Genomic DNA, 20,052 nt, shown 5'->3' on the forward strand with positions numbered 1-20,052 from the left:
CACCCCCTCCTTTCCCTTTCTTTGTCTGTATAATGAAAATGAAAACAATGTATCTTTTTTTCAAACACTTGCTCAGTCTTCCCAGTTGAAACCTCTGAAAACGGCGAAACGCGTTGAAGACGGGAAAAGATGAGCACTATTTAATCTCCCTTATACCTCTGCGTTGGTGGGTAGGGGTAGGCTGGTAGAGGAGTAGGGGGGCGGGGCCGGAGCCGGGGCGGAGCCCGAGGAATTACGCTATGAATCTGTGGGGAAGAAGTCGTCTTTGGTCCGCGGAACTGGAGGGGCTCTGCCTGGTCGGGTGTGAGATCCCTCCAGGCTTCTCAGCAGCAACCAAATAACCTGCGCGGCCAGGAGCGAGGATGCAGTGTCTGGTGAGCTGGGCCAGGCGTGGAAAACAGGGCGCAGGGTGGGCGACTCCTCTCCGGTGGCCTTGGGGCGATATCAGGCTGCGAATGCTAGGTGCGGCTTTCCCCTCTCTGATTCAGAGCTGGGATTCCCGCTTGCGCTTTCCTCTCAGTTCTAAACCTTGCAGAGAAGCGGATCTTGCCTTCCAAAGCGGGGTTTATAGGCCATACCTCCATTCCTAGGGTTGCGATTATCTGTCGAGGTAAACTGGAAACAGGAGGCTGCCAGGTGCAGGCTCCGGAGACGCTTTCTCCGATCGATCACTGACATCCTTGTAGAGGAAATGAGCCTGGAGGCAGACGCTGGCTGCGTGGATAGAGGGTGCTGTATTGGCTCCATTTTTGGTCCTGAAATCTGGGGTGGGGTTGCAGAATTTCAGGATCAGGCTGGCTCCTCTGTGATGCTCCAGCCTCTTTCTGTATCCTCTGGGCCTTTGCCGTGGGAAGCCAAAAGGATCGGATAAATCAGAGTTAAAACCCAGGGTATCCGTGAGAAACAGGCATTTTGTTATCCAGGATCTAGGTATATGACAAAATGAAGGAAGGAGAGGATTTTCATTTACATTGGTAACTGATATAAAATAATTTAAAAATCCAAATACAAGTAATGCCTCAAGGTAATTTTTTTGCATATGGTTTGTTGGCTAGACTACACAGACAGTTATTGCCTTCCTTAACAAAGAATGGTGGCCTCCCAGCTAGCGCTTACTGAATGCCAGGTGCTCTTAATCTTCACCACTGTCCTTCAAAGAAGGAGTTATTACCCAGTTTTACAAATAAAGAAACAGGCAGACAGGTGAATTTTTCCAAGTACATATGACTGTGGCAGCTTCAGGATTTGAACTTACAAATTTTCAGGGGAGGGGCAGTGTAGCTGCCAGATGGACAGTTGTCTCTGGACTCTGGCCCTCTTGGCAAGGGTTATAAGTGGACTTCTCCACTTCCATTATTGTGTGATCTGATTAATGAATTTTTTAAGTTATGTAACACATACTGGCATTTACCATGTCTTGGCACCTCACTCCAGTACTCTTGCTTGGAAAATCCCATGGACAGAGGAGCCTGGTAGGCTGCAGTCCATGGGGTGGCTAAGAGTTGGACACAACTGAGCAACTTCACTTTCACTTTTTACTTTCATGCATTGGAGAAGGAAATGGCAACCCACTCCAGTGTTCTTGCCTGGAGAATCCCAGGGACAGGGGAGCCTGGTGGGCTGCCGTCTCTGGGGTCGCACAGAGTCGGACACGACTGAAGCGACTTAGCAGCAGCAGCAGCAGCAAGAGATATGGGTGGTTACATGAGATGATGATATGGCTTATGACCCTGAGATACAGAGAACAGTGTACTGTAAAAGCTGTGTCCTATGATAATGCTAACAGTGTACTGTAAAGGCTATGTCCTCAGATTTAGAAAAGTGCAATCATGTTGGTGGGCTGTGAACACCCCAAAGATCCCCTCTTTGAAGGGGTGGGCCCGGCACCTGTGGGGGGTTCTGTGGGTCCTAAATGAGAGAATCCTCAGGGGTACAGTTGCCCCTGTGGAGGTTACTTGCCAAGGGAATATCGTGGAAGATGGGCACGTAGATTGTGTGGCGAGAGACCCTGAAGGGGTGGAATGTAGGGAGTAAACAATTGGCCAGGTGGCAGTGATCAGGCTCTCGCCTCACTCCACTCAAATCCTACAGCTGGGATTATTTGTGGCACTGCGCTCAGACATCATGGTGTGGCCCTATATAGGTACCACCTAAAAAGCTCGAGGAGAATCAAGTTGAAGCGAGTTGCATGGTCACTGTTGCTGCTGTTTCAGCCATTAGAGAGTAAAGCCTGTCTGCCTTGCCACGCTGAATAAAGAATGTCTGCAGTTCCTATGGTCTTTGTATCTTCTTCTAGCTTCCCCACTCATGTCTTGCCTACCCTGGGTTTAGCAAATAGTGAGATACAGACAGTAACCTAATGAGATAACAGCTACATTGATTTAGTGTTTATTTGTATCAATCACTTTATAGGAGCTTTACATATACCATCTCATTTAACCTAACAGAGAAGATTGGTACTATTTTTTTTTTCTGTATCTCCAAGAGGTAAAATGATCTGTCTAAGCTTACACACCTAGCATTTGTGCTAGCCTGAATTCAAATTAGCCAGAAGAAATGTGTGCCTAATTAATAGCAAGGCTTTCTTTCTAATTCTTTTCACCTCAATCACTGTGCTTCTGTTTCTTAAATGTTACTGTCTCCCAGTCCCCACATCTTGTGTTTTGGTGTGTGTCTGCTTTTTCTCTTATCCTAAAATACAGATTTTTACTCTGAGCACTAGACTATTTGCATTCCTCATCACAGCCTTTACTAGAACCTGGATTTCCATATGGCGTGATGGTGTGTAATCAGAATGCCAAAGAAAACTTCTGGTTTCAGAAGCCTAAGTTTTGAAATAACAAAAGCCTAAGCATTTGAGTTTTAAAAGCCTAAATGATGAAAGACCAAGGACAGGCATTCATCCCAGAAAAAGCTGATGGGAAGAATACAAGGTGATAGAGGAAGCAGCTTTTCTGACCCTAGGCTGGGAGAGCAAAGAGAGACTGATTAGCATTGGTTTGTGTCCTGAGAAGGATGCTCTGTTCCTGGCCCCAGGAGTCGGGAGTTTAGGAGGACGGTGAATAGAACTTACAGGGAGGTGTTGAAATCAAAGAACAGAAAACAGCTGTGCCTTGCTTTCCTAGGGGCAACTGTGGGAAGAGGCAAGCCTACCCACCATGGCAAGGGAACAGTAAAACAGAGATTGATAGATACATGGAAGTCTAGGCAGAGACCCTTGTATAATTCTGCTTTGTTCAGCATAGGAAGGATCCAGGAGCACAGAATCCAGAGAATTGGGAAGCATGAGAGAACACCCTGTAAGCACAGGATTTAATTACACAAACTGATGATCAGGAGGATGACTTGAGGGGAGCACAATGCCAAGATGGATGGATGGTTGTAACCAAGGGTTAATAGTCCTGTCCAATGGCTTGGCATTCCCACGACTGGATGCAGTGCCAGAGACTGGGACAATTGTGAAGTGACAGTCAATTGAACTCTCAGACAGAGATTATGTAACATTGACTGAAATTTAGTCTCTACCTCTAGTAGAATAGCAACATGAAATAAAATTGAAGTTCATTTAAAGAAAGATACGAGAAATCTACATTTCTTAAACACCTCAATTATAGAAAAATATAGAAATATAGGCAAAATTTACCTTACAATGAACATACTAATGTAGATCAAGACTATGGGACTGATGCAGAGTAATCTGTCTCCATTCCACTCTTCATTTTATAGCAAAATGATTCCCAGAGTAATACTCTCTTAAATACTACAATGATTTGTTAAAAAAAAAAATGCCAAGGATTTGTGCCCAGACACATGAAAATAAAGCAAGGGGGAAGAAAAAAAGCCAAATACTGGTTTTAAAAGGTACAATTTACATGAATTGTGCAGAATTTGCAGGAAAATATCAAAACATGTTCTGCAAAGTGGTTACACCTGAGTTTCATTTTTAATATTAACAGATCTGGATCATTTGGGGAGTAAATGTTCTGCCACATTTGCAGTCTGTGTTTTCTGGGTATATTTTTGGCAGTTTGTTTTCTCAGCAGTCTTGACAGTGGTGGCTTTGGGAGCACAGCCTCAAATTGCTAGGAATGGCATAACGAAAGAACCACATGGCTGCTTTTCCCGTCCAAACCTAAGCACCCTCTGTTATTTCTTCCATTTATAGTCCCTGGTGCTGCTTCCACAAAACCAAAGGCTTCCAGTGGTTAAAACTTTAGCTGCTATTTTTCCTGATACAGCAATTAGATTGAAGCTCCCTTAGCTTTGTCCACATTCAAATGCCCATTTCTGTACTTGCTCTCTGTCTTCAGGTGTTCAGAAGGCTCGTCTGTCATCTATCTACCTTCCAACTGATTTGGTTCTTGGCACCACTGATCTTATGCAGGGCACAAGGTAAAGATACTCAATTCCCTGCGTGGAATCCAGGAAACACAGTTTCTGGAGTGGACATCTGACCACTCTTGTCTGTGCTGTGTTCATTTGTCTGCATGAATTATTTAACCGTGTAATTTGTTTGGAAGACTGGGAGTGGTTCTTTCTGCTTTCCACAGATATTTGGCAAAACTAATACAATTATGTAAAGTTTAAAAATAAAATAAAATTAAAAAAGAAAAAAAAACTTTAATATTAAGAAACTTTTCATAGATAAAACTAGACATGAAGAAAAAATTGTTTCTGAATTAAGACATCATTTTTTCACCTATCAAAGTGCATAATGTTTAAAATAATAATTCCATATGTGTGTGAAGACATGGGAATGCGTGTTGGAGCAAGGATGAATTTGACCTCTAGAGCAAGTAATCTGGCAATAAGCCTTAAAACTGGTTGTATCCCTCTTACAGAAAAATAGTGAAATATGAAAGCTATATATAGTTCACATATGTTCACATAGTCTATTATATAAAACACATCTGAGCTGTCCACTTGTCTGCTGAATTGCCTACTTCTGCCAGACCTTTCTCTTTGATTCCATGGGAGACCACACCTCACTTACTGCTGGCCTTTTATTACCTTTTGTGTGGTATGTACTATGGGCTTCTGTGATAGCTCAGTTGGTAAAGAATCTGCTTGCAACGCAGGAGACCCCAGTTCAACTCCTGGGTTGGGAAGATCTGCTGCAGAAGGGATAGGCTACCCACTCCAGTATTCTTGGACTTCCCTCATGACTCAGCTGGTAAAGAATCCGCCCACAATGCGGGAGACCTGGGTTCAATCCCTGGGTTGGGAAGATCCTCTGGAGAAGGGAAAGGCTACCCACTCCAGTATTCAGGCCTGGAGAATTCCATGAACTGTATAGTCCGTGGGGTTGCAAAGAGTTGGATACGACTGAGCGACTTTCACAACAATGTGGTGTGTACTATAGTCAGCAGCCTTCACAGGGGTACAAAAGGGATGCTTCACACCATGTATAGCTCAGGATTTACCAACTGGGGGACCTTAAATGGAATTTCATATAAAAGCAGCAAATAATTGTAAACTTTCCATTAAATTATTTCTCGCATAGTCAAAGAGAAATAATCTCGCATAGTCATAGATTTTTTCACCCTAGAAGTTGAAACTCTAGTTTTGATCCCTTTTTTACTCTCTATTCTAAAAGCAGCAATTTATTCAAATCTATGCTCTGTACTCAGCAAACCTTTAAGAAACCCCATCCTAATAACAGCTATTCCCCTAGAATTTTTTGCAACTATCAAGAGTGTACCTCACTAAAATTGAAATTTTGCAGCACTTGGCGGTTCCAGTTTGTATTTGTTGCTATGCCCGCCTTTTCATTCTTGATGTTGTAGAGCATATATTCTTTTTTTCTAATTACTCTAGTCATTTTATCTGTTATTAGTCTTAAAAAAAACCAGATTTTGGTGTTTTGATTAAGCCAGTATTTTGTGTACTATTTTATTAATTTGTGCTTTTAACTTTATTAATTCACTTCTTTTATCAACTTTTGGTGTGTGGGAAGTTTGAATGCATGTAGGTATTCATTTTTCAATCTTTCCTGTTTCCCAATAAATTAAGTTAGGATTAAATATTCCCACCTGAGAACTGCTTTATAAGCCTCTACAGATTTTAATATATGATATTCTTATTGTCATTCATAGTGATTTATAATTTTTGTTATGATTTCTGGTGTAATTAAGGAGACAAAAGTATGTAAATTTCTAATTTTATTGCATTATGGATTGAGTTCAAAGTCATTTTTTTTGTATACTACTTCAAATTTAATTTGGGGTTATGTTTCACATGTGGTTTGAAAAGCATGTATGTTTTCTTTTGGGTAAAGGTTTATAAATACATGCTCATATGCACATATTACTTGTACACGTATGAATATTTGTTTTTAAAGTCTTCTATGTCCTTGTATTTGATTTTCTTATTTTTTAATAGATGGAAATGAAAATTCTGAGAGAACAATGAAAAATTCTCCCATTATGATTATGGATTTATGCATTTTCCTTTGTAGTTCTATTAGCTTTGTATATATTTCAGAGTTATGTTGTTAGGCACATCAAGGTTCATGAGGGATATACCTTATTTCAGATTTCTCCTTTTATCATTTTGAAAAATACATTTTTGTTTCTTAGTGTTTTTGTCTTCCATTTCCCCTTCTCTTTCCTTTTAAAAATCTTACTTGGACTAATACTGAAATATCAGTCTTTCAATATTTAATCTTTTCTGTATTTTTAACCCTTCCAATTCTGGAAGAATTTTATGATCTGGTCTTCCCACTTACTCATTTAGTCTTCAGTGATACTCATTCTGCTAAGGCAGCCAGATTGTGAAAAGAGTTTATATTTCTCATTTTGTACATCTCTAGTTTCTACTATTTACAGTGCTGGTTCCTTTTCACACTTAAGATATCACATTTGTTCATGTAAAAATGTTTATTTATTCATTTGTAGAGTTTATTATTCCTCTATCATTGTGTTAGTTGACTCAAGTGTTTGTCTATTTGTTACTGTATTGACATTTCCCATTGAGCCATCTATCATATCAATATGAGTAGCCAGCATTGGAGGGGGAAGAAATTATTGGCATACCTTATATTCATGCCATATTCAGTAAAAATGGGGGACTGTGTAGATTGTAATTTGGTTGTCAAAGCTCTCTGGTACTATCAGCCTCCTGGAGCATTGTCCTGTACATCTCTCTGTCTATGTTCCTATATTTACCACTGCTTCCTGATGGCAGACGTCACTACTGCTGCCCCTTCCTTTTCAGATGTGTGTGTGGAATGTATAGGGCTGCTGTAACTTCTTCACTTAAACTAATCACTGCATATTGTCCATTGGCCCTTTCTTATTCCTAGCTATTACTGTTCCAGACATAAACCCACTTGGTGATACTTCTATCCTATCTATCCTATCTGGCAGTTTCCATCTTCAACCTCATTTCACCTAATTTCCAGCCTACAGGGATTCTTCATGTAAGTTCTGGTCACTGGGAGTTTGCTTTCTTATTTTTCTACTCTGCTACTCTTAAAGACTGAACAAACATATTTGAACTTATAGTTCTCTGGCAACATCAGGAAGGTAGGTAAATGTTGTTTTCTTTTTTGTATTTTTCTTTCTTTATAAATTTGACTTTGAACATGCATTTTTTAATCAAAAATGTATATTTGTGTATGTACTAAAATATAAAATATAAATGTTCTTTTATGATTCCATGATGAAAGTGGTGACCCAGGATGTAAGAGGGCTGCTGAACACACCTGCTTCTTTAAGATGCTCTCTGAAAAATCCCCAGGAAGTTTTGATTGTGACATGGCAAAAAATCAAGGCTGTAAGCCCAGAAAACATGATCACCTACAGCGAGAACCACGGGGTTGTAGTCCAGCCTGCCTACAAGGACAAGATAAACATCACCCAGCTGGGACTCATGAACTCAACCATTACCTTCTGGAATACCACCTTGGAAGATGAGGCGTGTTACAAGTGCCTCTTTAATACCTTTGGTTCTGGAAAGATCTCAGGAATAGCCTGCCTCACTCTCTTTGGTGAGAGTCTCTGAGAATACATTGTCTCTAGCTTGAAATGTTATCTTGAAGAATGTTTGAAATGTAGTGGTAGTAGTAATTAGTCTTTCAGGATCCTAGCCCCAGAAAGGTTCATTGGAGGACACTTGGCCTTTCATGTCTACTGTGTAACTGTGCTAATGATTATTTGGAGAGTTCATAGAACTATGTTGAATCTTTGCCTGAAGTTATCTTTGCCTTGAAGAATACTGTTGTCAACAAGAGTAAACTAAGGACCATAGTGAGGATAAATTCTCCATAAGCAGTGCTATGGTTCAGACCTGGCATTGCCATTAGGAGTCATGTGACCCTAGAAGAGTCCTGTCCATGGTGTACCAGAGTTTATTTATCTGCACCAAAAGTGTGAAATAGATCATCTCTGGTTCCTAAGAGCTTTCGTATTTTTTAACCTAAGAACAAAGCCAGATTGGGCTAAGCTGGAGCCAGTTATGGGGAGTCCCTCTCATTTTGCTTCAGCGGAGCTTTTGCAAAATTGATAAACAGCCATGCAGCAGAGGTTCTTCATACCCAGTGCCTGGTAGCGATTTAACTGGTAAATAAGCATTCTTCTAAAATCTAAGAGGCTTAGTTTGACAAGATTCCTTTCCTGTTAACTGATGCTTAGCCGGGATCAAGAACTGAGAATTACGAATAAGGGGTAGCTTTGGAGGATGCACACTTGGTGGTGGTTTTAGAAGGGAAAGCCAAACTTAGGGTTATTGGGAATGTTAAAATGAGAGTTTGAACACACCAAGAATATTGGACAAGGGATAAGGAGAGGCTCAGTAAATAAGAATGCAAGGGAGGTAGGATGACGCCAGATAACATGTTTCTTTCACTTATTTTGTCCATGAATCATCTCTGCAGAATCTGGCATCAGGCTTTTCTTCTTGATTTCTATTTCTTTCATTCCTTTGTCTCCTTCTGTCTCCCTGGTTTTTTTTTTTTTTGGGGGGGGGTCTCTTCCCTCCTCCAATCCTTCCTCCCTCTTCTTTTTTATTCCTCCTTTGCTCTTTTTCCTTCCCTCCCTCCCTGCCTCATTTCCTTTCAGTTCAGCTCAGTCGCTCAGTCATGTCCGACTCCTTGCGACCGCATGAATCACCGCACGCCAGACCTCCCTCCCTCATTTCCTTTCACCCTCCCTTATTTCCTTCTTTCCACCATTTTCTTCCTTTTCCTTCTTGTGTCATATTTTTCTCATTTCTGTTGTTTCCTTTCTCTTTTTTGTTCATCTTTCTCTCTTGCTCCCTTTCTTTACTCATTAATCTTTGAATAATTTGTATGCCTGAAACACAGACTCCTCTGTGTCTTCTAGCTGGTAATTCTGTAGTTCTTTTCCACAATGACACTTTCCTGCCATAAGGTATAGCTTTCATCCAAGTAATTCTTTGATACACCAGAGAACCCTGCTAGCCAGGCTGGCCATTTCAGCCATACTGGCCCTCTTTTACTTTTATAACATCAGGGCTCACTGATGTTAGCAATCTGGGCACTCTGGTCAGAGCCACAGTCCTCCTATAGGCTCATTTCCTCCAGCCTACTCCCATCCACCCACCTCTTGAACTTCTAAACACAGACAAGCTTTTATTTACCACTGCCCTTTAATTATCTTGTGGGCTCCAAAGCCAACCATAGAAAGACGTTTGCGTTTGCTCAGCAGAGATAAACTGTATATTCCAAGGAAAATGAACTAATTAGTCAAGGGACTTTTGAAAGGGAACAGGGTACAGCTGACCTAAAAATGTCCTTTTTTCATAAGCTCTTTATTTTCTGTTAACTCCATAAGGTGATCTCCAAGGTCCTTACAACTGTCATTCTGTGATTTTTCTGACTACTGACTGTGAATACATAATTTGCATTTTGTATACAGGGACTTTCTAAGTCTGCTCCATGCCTCTTATTCACTGGCCCAGTTCTAAACAGAAAAAGGCTTTTTCTAAGTGGCAGCCCTTCTACAGGCTCTCTGTTCTGAAACTGCTCTGCTTTTCTGAGGAGTGCAGACCACCTGTGTGGAGGTGCTGATTGATAGAGTTGTTGTTCAACTACTTGAGAGGGATACGCAGAAGAAGGCAGAGGTGCTGCATTGTCCACGAAAGAGAAAAGCATAATTATTCTCTGCACTGTTTGGGAGGAAAGGTACCCTCTGTCCATCTAGCTAATTCTCTTAGAGACAAACTCCATAGAGGATCATTCTTGTCACAGGGTTGTATAGGCCAGTCTCCACCCTGCTGTTCAGAGAATTAGACAGGAAGAGAAGGCCCCAGTTTGGATTGGATGTGCCACATTAGCTCTCTAGCTCCCACTGTCTTTCTGTAAAGATCTTTCTCTCATCTCTCTGAGGAGAGTGTGGGACTCACACTGGATTTTTTTTTGTCCCAGTACAGCCCACAGTATTCCTTCACTATAAACTATCTGAAGATCACCTAAATATCACTTGCTCTGCCAATGCTCGCCCAGCCCCTATGATCTCCTGGAAGGTCTTTGGGTCAGGGATTGAGAACAGTACCGAGATCGTGTCACACCCCAATGGAACAACATCTGTCACCAGCATCCTCCAGATCAAAGACCCCAAGACACAGGTGGGGAAGGATGTGATCTGCCAGGTGCTACACCTGGGGACTGTGACCGACTACAGGGAAACTGTGAACAAAGGTAAGAGAGGTTTTCTGTGGTCACATTTGTGGACACACACCTGCAAGGTGGTGAATGCTCTGCAGAGCCTCTTGGCCTCTTAGCAAAGAAGCTGATAAGGCAGAGAATGGGATAAGTAGGGAAAGAAAAACAGTTGAGGAAGCCAGTATAGCCTATTTTATTGCTTTGGCGATTGTGGTATGTTGCTCACACACTGAATGCTTTTACTGAGAACCATTCTATTGATTTATTCTTCTGTGCTCCTGAGTATTTGTTATGCCAGAAATGTGACAGCAAGGACTCAGTCCCCAAACACAGGGAGCTTCTAGTCCAGGAAGGAATGCAGAAAGAGCTGGGCAGTTGTAAAAATGCAGGTTAAATGCTTCAATAAGAAAGCTATGGTAGGAGTTTGAACCCGTTCTCCTTGCTTGACCCTGCAACAAACCATTCTCTGATAAAAGGAAAAAAAAAAAAAAAAAGAACGCTGTGGTATAACACGGGAAGATTGAGAATGCAGAGAAGGAGCATCAGCTCAGTCTGGAGGGATTACAATGTTTTCTTGGAAGCAGTCACATCTGGGATGAAACCTTTGCGTAATCTACACTATGGGAAAAGGGCAATAGATCTTTCAGGAAAGAGGCCAATCTGAGTTTTCCCAACCTCATTTTAAAATAAATTGCCTCCTGCTCAGGACCTCTTTTGCTGTCTTGTATTTCCATCTAAACTGCTATCTCTGAGTCTCATTGATACAAGAGGTAAAGATGATGGGAGAGAGAATAAGAAAAGCAGTGGTCTTAGGGACAAGATGCTTCAGTGACAACAGCCATAGTTGCCTTTCTCTGCATAGTTTTGAAGCACTGACTCTGGATGAGGCACTCAGTTAACAAGCCTCCTATAAAAAGATATTGCTGCTTTTTTCAGGGTACATTGTGAACCCCAAAAGTTCATGCCTCATTGTCATGTGCTCAGTTACTCAGTCATGTCCAACTCTCTGTGACCCTATGGACTGTAGCCCACCAGGGTTCTCTGTCCATGGAATTTTCCAGGCAAGAATATTGTCATATACTTGTCATTTCCTACTACAGGGGATCTTTCCAACTCAGGGATCAAACCCATGTCTCTTGCATTGGCAGGAGGATTCTTTACCACTGCTCCACCTGGGAAGCCCAGATAGTCTCTAATGAACATGTCCTGTAGTCATTTCTGGGGTCCTTGAAAAACCAAAGTAATCAAAAAGTAAACTTTAGAATGGACTGGTTGGATCTCCTTGCAGTCCAAGGGACTCTCAAGAGTCTTCTCCAGCACCACAGTTCAAAAGAATCAATTCTTCAGCGCTCAGCTTTCTTCACAGTCCAACTTTCATATCCATACATGACCACAGGAAAAACCACAGCCTTGACTAGAAGCACCTTTGTTGGCAAAGTATGTCTCTGCTTTTGAATATGCTATCCAGGTTGGTCATAACTTTCCTTCAAAGGAGTAAACATCTTTTAATTTCATGGCTGCATCACCATCTGCAGTGATTTTGGAGCCCAGAAAAATAAAGTCTGATACTGTTTCCACTGTTTTCCCATCTATTTGCCATGAAGTGATGGGACTAGATGCCATGATCTTCGTTTTCTGAATGTTGAGCTTTAAGCCAACTTTTTCACTCTCCTCTTTCACCTTCATCAAGAGGCTTTTGAGTTCCTCTTCACTTTCTGCCATGAGGGTGGTGTCATCTGCATATCTGAGGTTATTGATATTTCTCCCAGCAATCTTGATTCCAGCTTGTGCTTCTTCCAGCCCAGCATTTCTCATGATGTACTCTGCATAGAAGTTAAATAAGCAGGGTGACAATATACAGCTTTGATGTATTCCTTTTCTTACTTGTAACCAGTCTGTTGTTCCATGTCCAGTTCTAACTGTTGCTTCCTGACCTGTATATAGGTTTCTCAAGAGGCTGGTCAGGTGGTCTGGTATTCCCATCTTTTTCAGAATTTTCCACAGTTTATTGTGATCCACACAGTCAAAGGCTTTGACATAGTCAATAAAGCAGAAATAGATATTTTTCTGGGACTCTCTTGCTTTTTTGATGATCCAGCAGATGTTGGCAATTTGATCTCTGGTTCCTCTGACTTTTCTAAAACCAGCTTGAACATCTGGAATTTCATGGTTCACATATTGCTGAAGCCTGGCTTGGAGAATTTTGAGCATTACTTTACTAGCGTGTGAGATGAGTGCAATTGTGCAATAGTTTGATCATCCTTTGGCATTGCCTTTCTTTGGGATTGGAATGAAAACTGACCTTTTCCAGTCCTGTGGCCACTGCTGAGTTTTCCAAATTTGCTGGCATATTGAGTGCAGCACTTTTACATCATCTTTCAGGATTTAGAATAGCTCAACTGGAATTCCATCACCTCCACTAGCTTTGTTCGTAGTGATGCTTTCTAAGGCTCACTTGACTTCCCATTCCAGGATATCTGGCTCTAGGTGAGTGATCACACCATCGTGATTATCTTGGTCATGAAGATCTTTTTTGTACAGTTCTGTGTATTATCTTGCCACCTCTTCCTAATATCTTCTGATTCTGACAGAATGTGGTCCACTGGAGAAGGGAATGGCAAACCACTTCAGTATTCTTGCCTTGAGAACCCCATGAACAGTATGAAAAGGCAAAATGATAGGATACTGAAAGAGGAACTCCACAGGTAGGTAGGTGCCCAATATGCTGCTGGAGATCAGTGGAGAAATAACTCCAAAAAGAATGAAGGGATGGAGCCAAAGCAAAAACAATACCCAGTTGTGGATGTGACTGGTGATAGAAGCAAGGTCCAATGCTATAAAGAGCAATATTGCATAGGAACCTGGAATGTCAGGTCCATGAATCAAGGCAAATTGGAAATGGTCAAACAGGAGATGGCAAGAGTGAACGTTGACATTCTAGGAATCAGTGAACTAAAATGGACTAGGACGGGTGAATTTAACTCAGATGGCCATTATATCTACTACTGTGGGCAGGAATCCTTTAGAAGAAATGGAGTAGCCATCATGGTCAACAAAAGAGTCCGAAATGCAGTACTTGGATGCAATCTCAAAAACAACAGAATGATCTCTGTTCATTTCCAAGGCAAACCATTCAATATCACAGTAATCCAAGTCTATGCCCCAACCAGTAATGCTGAAGAAGCTGAAGTTGAATGGTTCTATGAAGACTTACATGACCTTTTAGAACTAACACCCAAAAAAGATGTCCTTTTCATTATAGGGGACTGGAATGCAAAAGTAGGAAGTCAAGAAATACCTGGAGTAACAGGCAGATTTGGCCTTGGAATACAGAATGAAGCAGGACAAGGCTAATAGAGTTTTGCCAAGAGAACGCACTGGTCATAGCAAACACCCTCTTCTAACAACACAAGAGAAGACTCTACACATGGACATCACCAGATGGTCAACATCAAAATCAGATTGATTATATTCTAAGCCAAAGATGGAGAAGCTCTATACAGTCAGCAAAAACAAGACCAGGAGCTGACTGTGGCTCAGATCATGAGCTCCTTATTACCAAATTCAGACTTAAATTGAAGAAAGTGGGGAAAACCACTAGACCATTCAGGTATGACCTAAATCAAATCCCTTATGATTATACAGTGGAAGTGAGAAATAGATTTAAGGGACTAGATCTGATGAACTATGGACAGAAGCTCATGACATTATAGAGGAGACAGGAATCAAGACCATCCTCATGGAAAAGAAATGCAAAAAAGTAAAATGGCTGTCTGGGGAGGCCTTACAAATAGCTGTGAAAAGAGAAGCGAAAAGCAAAGGAGAAAAGGAAAGATATAAGCATCTGAATGCAGAGTTCCAAAGAATAGCAAGAAGAGATAAGAAAGCCTTTCTCAGCGATCAATGCAAAGAAATAGAGGAAAACAACAGAATGGGAAAGACTAGAGATCACTTCAAGAAAATTAGAGATACCAAGGGAACATTTCATGCAAAGATGGGCTTGATAAAGGACAGAAATGGTATGGACCTAACAGAAGCAGAAGATATTAAGAAGAGGTGACAAGAATACACAGAAGAACTGTACAAAAAAGATCTTCACAACCAAGACAATCAGTTAAATTATGACGTGAAAAATCCCATTATAAAGGTCTGGAGAAAATGCCAGAGACTCCCAAATCAGACAGTGCTTTTTCTGACTTTGTATTACACAGTGACACTGAGGAACTGATATTTAGGCTAAGTTGCATTTACTGACTACTAGATAGAAGTTTAATAACAAAGACATTGATTAGAATGAACACAAAACATGGAATTGAGTTATTCCTGGAGGTTGGAATCATGAGATTTATTATTTTTCCTTTATATTTTTCTATATTTTCCAAAAATTCCTCTATAAACATATTACTTTAATGGACAGTATGGCAAAGATTATGTGCTTTGAAGGCAAACAGATCTCTGACCAAGCCTTGTTCTACCAATTACTGCACTGATTTGGGGCTTACCCAACTTCTCTGAGCCTCAATTGTTTGTTTTATTAATCTGTTAGATGGTAGTAATAATAATACCTAACTCGAGCTATTTTGAAGATTAAAGGAGGCAACACATTCAAAGCTCTTACTACATAGTAACCACATAAAACATGTTAATTATTATTATTATTTAAATGCTATTAAAATAATATGAGGTCATGAATGTGGACCTTTATATATGTAAGAATAATTTTCATCAAAAGCACAACTCTAGTAGAATCTCATTACAACTATCTCTTTATTACTTTTTGCCTCTACAGCTTCCACTTATCACTAGTTTTTCCTTTTCTCCTATCAATATCCACAGGCTTTTGGTTTTCAGTTCCACTGTTGTTAAGCATCGTCTCCTTGGTAATTCTTCTGGTCTTAATCTCAATTCTACTCTACTGGAAACGTCATCGGAACCAAGATCGAGGTGAGTCCCATGGGAAGTAAAAAGAAGGAAAAATTATTGTTTAATGACAATATGGGGTTCAAATGAAAATATAAATAAGGGATGAGTGCTTAGTCATGTCTGACTTTTTGTGACCCCGTGAATTGTAGCCTGCCAGTACTCTTGCCTGGAGAATCCCATGGATGGAGGAGCCTGGTGGGCTGCAGTCCCTGGGGTCGCAAAGAGTCAGATATGACTGAGCGACTTCTTTCACTTTTCACTTTCATGCATTGGAGAAGGAAATGGCAACCCACTCCAGTGTTCTTGCCTGGAGAATCCCAAGGATGGTGGAGCCTGGTGGGCTGCCATCTATGGGAGTTGCACAGAGTCAGACACGACTGAAGCGACTTAGCAGCAGCAGCAGCAGGCTCCTTTGTCCGTGGGATTCTCCAGGCAAGAATGCTAGAGTGGGTTGCCATTTCCTTCTCCAGGGCATCTTCCCAACCCAGGGATTGAACCTGGGTCTCCTGCATTGCAAGCAGATTCTTAACCATCTGAGCCACCAGGGAAGTCCTAAATAAGGCATGATAACCATGAAATTAAAAGACACTTGTTCCTTGGAAGAAAAAATATGATGAACCTTGACATCATATTAAAAAGCAGAGACATCACTTTGCTGACAAAGGTCTGTGTAGTCAAAGTTATGGTTTTTCTAGCAGTCATGTATGGATGTGAGATTTGGACCATAAAAAAGGCTGAGCACCAAAGAATTGATGCTTTCAAACTGTGGTGCTGGAGAAAACACTTGAGAGTCCCTTGAATTGCAAGGAGATCAATCCAGGCAATCCTAAAGGAAATCAACCCTGAATATTCATTGGAAGGACTGATGCTGAAGCTGAAGACCCAATATTTTGGCCATCTGATGTGAAGAGTCAGCTCATTGGAAAAGAACCTGATGCTGGGAAAGATCGAGGGCAAGGGACGGGGACAACAGAGAATGAGATGGTTGGTTGGCATCACTGACTTAATGGATATGAGTTTGGGCAAACTCCAGGAGACAATGAAGGATAGGGAATCCTGGTGTGCTGCAGTCCAAGGGGTCACAAAGAGTCAGACATGACTGAGCAACTGAACAACAGGTCAGCTATCCCACTGAAGGGACTGTGAACTTGTCCAATGTGATCACCAACTGAGTAGTGCTTTCTATGTTATATACTCACTATGGCTCAGACACTCTAGGACTTACACAGGGGATAATAACTTTATCATCTCATCCTGCCCTTATACATTGTTAATTTCTTTCCATCTGCTATAACATCTATCACAGTGTCTTATGTATACTCACTAAATGTTTACTAAAAGAATGAATGACTGAATGGAAGGGTAGATTTTCAAAGGGATTTTTTCTATTCCACTTTTTAAACTGCAAATTCAGTACCTCATAGATGCTGAATCTAAACATTATGGAAGAATAGAAAACAAGAGACACTGTCAAACAAGAGGAGTCAGCCATAGGGGAAGAATTAAATTTCTTTGGTTTCTGAAGACACTGCATAATTTATTAAAGCTAATGAAAAGGTGCAGTTTATGTTGTATGTACTGGGAATTTTCTAGGATGAAGTGGTGCTGTGGGAGTTTTCTCCTGCTCACATGACTGACAGAAAGGGGAGGAAAAATGTTCACTTTGAGTGTTATTTATATTTCTATTAAAAATATCACTTATGTGCTACCTTTTTTCCTCTCTTTCTGTCTCATAGAGTAATATCTTTCATGTTCTAAGCTTTTTGAACATTTAATTTTGCATAAGCCTTATATAAACACTAGATGAATTCATGTGATTTTGTAAGAAAAACAACAAATCACCAGCATCAATGACCTTTTGCAGGTGTAGATAAAAGAATTTGTTCTGTAGGGGACAGGAGATTGCAAATCAGATAATCTTGCACATAAATTTAAGCCCTTAGACCTCCTTGTGCTCAGTCACTCAGCTCTGTCCGACTCTTTGTGACCCCATGGACTGTAGCCTGCCAGGCTCCTCTGTCCAGGGGATTATCCTGGCAAGAATAGTGGAGTAGATTACCATTTCTTTCCCCTGGGGATCTTCCCAACCCAGAAATCAGGAATCGAATCCAGTCTCCTGAGGCTTCTGCATTGGCAGATGAATTCTTTAGCACTGAGCCACCTGGGAAGCCCTTAGCTCTGTGCAAAATGTCAAAGGTGAAAAGCCAGTTGACTCTACTTTTTCCAAACATTTTGCTTTTCTGGTTAAAAACAGAAGTTGACTTCCTTCCCCTAATACAGTTAACAGCAGGCCTAAAATTAGAATCCTGGTCTTCTGACCTCTGCTGGAATATTCTTCCAGTTATAGTTTCCTGACTTGAAAGGCACAGTTGTTAATTGTGTTTATTTCAACCTGTGTTTGCTGATATTGCTCTATACTTCTGTAAATATATAAGCAGAAAAGTATGACATGTTCAAATTCACTTTAAAATGTCCCCTTGAAGAAGAATCTCATAATATAGTCCATTCAAGCCCAAGGTAAATTTCACTAGAAAGGGACATTTGCAAAATAATTGTCCTTAGTGTATTAGGTCTCTTATTTTCTAGGAAATATAATTGTTCAATGCCTTATTCAGTTGCTGAAGTGAAGAGAGCTAGCTTAAGGTTATTTGGTCCCATATACTTAAATAGCTAGTAAAATCAAGTGTCAGCTATGCTAGAGACAAACTCTCAAGGCTGAGAAAATACTGGTTTGCAGATGATGACTGCAGCCATGAAATTAAAAGATGCTTACTCCTTGGAAGGAAAGTTATGACCAACCTAGATAGCATATTGAAAAGCAGACACATTACTTTGCCAACAAAAGTCCATCTAGTCAAGGCTATGGTTTTTCCTGTGGTCATGTATGGATGAGAGTTGGACTGTGAAGAAGGCTGAGCGCCAAAGAATTGATGCTTTTGAACTGTGGTGTTGGAAAAGATTCTTGAGAGTCCCTTGGACTACAAGGAGATCCAACCAGTCCGTTCTGAAGGAGATCAGCCCTGGGATTTCTTTGGAGGGACTGATGCTGAAGCTGAAACTCCAGTACTTTGGCCACCTCATGCGAAGAGTTGACTCATTGGAAAAGAATCTGATGCTGGGAGGGATTGGGGGCAGGAGGAGAAGGGGACAACAGAGGATGAGATGGCTGGATGGCATCACCGACTCAATGGACGTGAGTCTGAGTGAACTCCGGGAGTTGGTGATGGACAGGGAAGCCTGGAGTGCTGTGATTCATGGGGTCGCAAATAGTCGGACACAACTGAGCGACTGAACTGAAGACCAAAACTTAAGTAATCCAAAAATTTGGAAGAAAAGGAAGAAAATCATCAAATATAGTGACTTTTTAAAATTTCTTTAAGTAAAAAATTTTGATTGTCAAATTGTGATGAAAGTGAATAGTCCTACTATATTTGCTTGTCATCTTTAATTTTTATTTTATATTGGATTATAGTTGATTTACAATGTGTTAGTTTCAGGTGTACATATAAAGTGATTCAGTTATACATATATCTATTCTTTTTCAAATTATTTTCCCATTTAGATTATTATAAAATATCTTTCTTTACCCTTACTTTGTGTTTTTTTCTCCTCTCTTTTTCTTTCTGTTATCTTCTGAAACATAAAACTTTTGGATGGACAGGGAAACATGATCAGTCACAATGACCCCAAGATTCTGGGCCTCAGTGACCTGAAAAAATGATCATGTGAATAGAAATGGAAGTGGAGAGGGGGAACTGAGAGTGAGTGAGTGAGTGAGTGAGTGAGTGTGTGTGTGTGTGTGTGTGTGTGATCAGTTTGTGGGGAAAGAAAAAGAGGTGAATTAGTTTTTGAGCTTATTAAATATGAGCAGACAAAGAATCATCTGCATGGAGCTGCTAGTAGTAATACAAATCTGGTAAGAAAAGTCTATTAAGTTCAAATCTTTGTTAGATAAATGACCAAAAGTATTTATTGTAGATTAAAATCCCTGATTTATTGCTCACAAAAACATAAGCAAATTTACAGGTTGTAGACAGAGGGGTAATCTCTAATGACAGATGTTATTTTCATAGTCAGGCCCCTTTTCCTGTGATTTGGTGTAATGCCAGAGAGTGTTACGTTAGGTTTTTTCCAACAGTAAAACTGTTCTCTGAGGAAGGTTTGATGAGTTAGAGGCAGTTTCTGTTTGTACCATTCCTAGTGAGATCATCACAGTTATTTCTCATGAGACTACAACAATATGATAATAGATTAATAGGTTTTCAAAGAATGTTTTTTTTTTCTTTTATGAATCAGTACTGTATTACTAAATAGAAAGTGAAAAGAAATTAAAATTTCCTAGGGAAATTTCTTGATAATTTTTTTCTATTAAAACCCAGTTGATGTCATAAATTTGCCCCTTACATATACTACAAAAACATTAAGTTTGAGGTTAAGAATAATCTTTTATTTCTCATTAGCCAAACCACCAATGATTACAAGCTTCTCAGAAACAACTTCACTTT

General features: G+C 40.4%; 1 protein-coding gene across 3 annotated transcripts in view; it reads left to right on the plus strand.

Annotated features, from left to right (window-relative positions):
- The first annotated feature begins 216 nt into the window (after positions 1–216).
- The window catches only part of CD200 (CD200 molecule), a 29,134-nt gene continuing 9,298 nt past the window's right edge, over positions 217–20,052 (plus strand). The window contains exons 1-5 of one of the 3 annotated variants that reach the window (XM_005903367.3): positions 217–374; positions 4,311–4,392; positions 7,670–7,990; positions 10,388–10,660; positions 15,461–15,568. In XM_005903367.3, the coding sequence (XP_005903429.2) occupies positions 363–374; positions 4,311–4,392; positions 7,670–7,990; positions 10,388–10,660; positions 15,461–15,568 (796 nt within the window). In that variant the 5' untranslated portion in view covers positions 217–362. The remainder of the gene's footprint in view (positions 375–4,310; positions 4,393–7,669; positions 7,991–10,387; positions 10,661–15,460; positions 15,569–20,052) is intronic. The other 2 variants (XM_070369105.1, XM_070369115.1) reach the window with 2 other exon arrangements.

The sequence above is a fragment of the Bos mutus genome, chromosome 1 (assembly GCF_027580195.1).
Source record: "Bos mutus isolate GX-2022 chromosome 1, NWIPB_WYAK_1.1, whole genome shotgun sequence".
NCBI lineage: Eukaryota > Metazoa > Chordata > Mammalia > Artiodactyla > Bovidae > Bos > Bos mutus.